Source organism: Otolemur garnettii, unplaced genomic scaffold (assembly GCF_000181295.1).
Source record: "Otolemur garnettii isolate 467f Iridium unplaced genomic scaffold, OtoGar3 scaffold00022, whole genome shotgun sequence".
Lineage (NCBI taxonomy): Eukaryota > Metazoa > Chordata > Mammalia > Primates > Galagidae > Otolemur > Otolemur garnettii.
This window is the reverse complement of record NW_003852417.1, coordinates 4,242,917-4,244,685: the sequence shown is the minus strand read 5'-3', so window position 1 is coordinate 4,244,685 and position 1,769 is coordinate 4,242,917. Positions and strand designations below refer to the sequence as shown.

At 51.6% G+C, this 1,769-nt stretch overlaps 1 protein-coding gene across 1 annotated transcript in view; it reads right to left on the bottom strand.

Moving 5' to 3' along the window:
* LPIN1 (lipin 1) overlaps window positions 1-1,476 on the bottom strand; it is a 54,719-nt gene extending 53,243 nt beyond the window's left edge. Inside the window, 2 exon segments of the mRNA XM_012803785.2 lie at window positions 7-102; window positions 1,276-1,476. Of these exon segments, the coding sequence (XP_012659239.1) occupies window positions 7-102; window positions 1,276-1,467 (288 nt within the window). The 5' untranslated portion in view covers window positions 1,468-1,476.
* Between the last annotated feature and the right edge of the window lie 293 nt (window positions 1,477-1,769).

Below are 1,769 nucleotides of genomic sequence, written 5' to 3'. Positions count from 1 at the left end.
CCTTACCTGATCGTTATCAGTTTCTTGAACAAAAAACGCTTCTCCATTGTCTCCTAATTTCATGTGCAAATCCACAGATTCCCCGTTGATTTCTATGTCAACCTGAAGGAAAAACATGGTTAAGAAAATAATAACCTGCCTTCCTGGCAACAGGAGACCTCATGGGGCATGGCCAGGTGTCTCCAGACACACTGAATCACTGACACTCCGTCCCATCCTGGGTGCTGTGGGGACTCTTGGCTCAGGAGAGCATGGGGGACAGAATCCAGAGTGGGAAGGCTCCTCCGAGACCACCTGGTCCAGCTCCTCCTTTTCCGGCTGAGGGGCTGAGGCCAGACATGGGGAGTGATGGGCACAGGGTCACGGAACTGGTGAGAGGTACAGTTCAGACTATAGTCACTGACTCTCCAGCTCCAGTCTGTAGGGATAACACCTTGGAAAATTCCTCAGTGACTGACTGGGGCCTTTGAGAGCCTCTCAGCATAGAGCTTGCACTTGAACTAAACTCAAAGGACCCATCATGAGACAGCACTCCAGATTCTGTAGAGGCATGAAACATAGAATCTACTTCTAGGAGTTTTTTTATTTATTTTGTGGCAGATTATCTTTTCCAAAAATGACCACGTCGAGATTTCTTTTCCTCTGTGTTCTCTTAAACCTCATCACTCTCCATTGAGAAAGGCTCATTTATTCCATCTCCCCATGTGACCACATGACTGACCCATAAAGCCCAAGCAGAGTGAGACTGGGTGGCTTATTAAGGCTGGGACAGAAAAAGATCCGGCACCCACCTGGCTCCCACTTGAAACCACTGCCATGTTGTGGGGAGCCCAGGCCACATAAAGAGGCCACATGTGGGTGGTGCAGCCAACAGCCCCAGTGAAGAGCCCAGTGGAGGGCCAGAATTGACTACCAGGTGTGGGAGATAGCAGGGACCCAGATGACTCCATCCCCAGCCTTTGAGTATCCGCCCCCCCTCCGGCTGAGGCCCCAGTGGCAAAGAAAGCAGAGACAACCATCCTAGCTGTACTCTGAATTCCTGACCCTCAGAACCCAGGAGCTTGAGAAACAGTTGGCATATGCCACTTTTGAGGGTAATTTATATGGCCTTACTAACCAGAACAATTTGAATTGCTAATGGTCAATTCAGCAAACAGCCATTTCCAACAAAGACCTAAAAATCTGGGTCTGATAGACAAGTGACACCACAAGAATCTGATGGTTTTCTCCAAGGGGACCGCTATCACGCCAGGTCACCAGGTCCCGCGCTCTTACCACTTTCTCCCGAGAGCGCAGGACCCCCATCTTCCCGAAGCGGACGTGGAAAGGGGAGCACTGGAGATTGCCATTGGGCTGGCGGACGACAATGATGTCAATGCATCCGGATAGTGTGGCCGGGTTCAGCCCCTTGTAGAGCTCCTTCACCGTGACGAAGACCTGGCCGGCCAGCTGCCCCACGTAGTTCATGGTCTGAGCCTAGAAAACAGAAACAAACAACACACACACACGGTTAATTTGGGGGAAGCCATCAAGAGCCAATCAAAAGGAACTCCTCACTGTTTCCAAAACAGATTACACACTCGGCTTTCACGCTCGACTCAGATCACTTGGTTTCTGGAATGTGCTCTACAACACCCACCCCCACAGCCCACAGCCCCCGCCCCCATCAGCGCACCCACCACTCTCTGCCCTCCCAAGTTCCAGCAGACCTCTGCCCCCAAGATGTCTGATCTCAGCTGTCACTGGGGCCTGTCTTCCCATGTCCCATG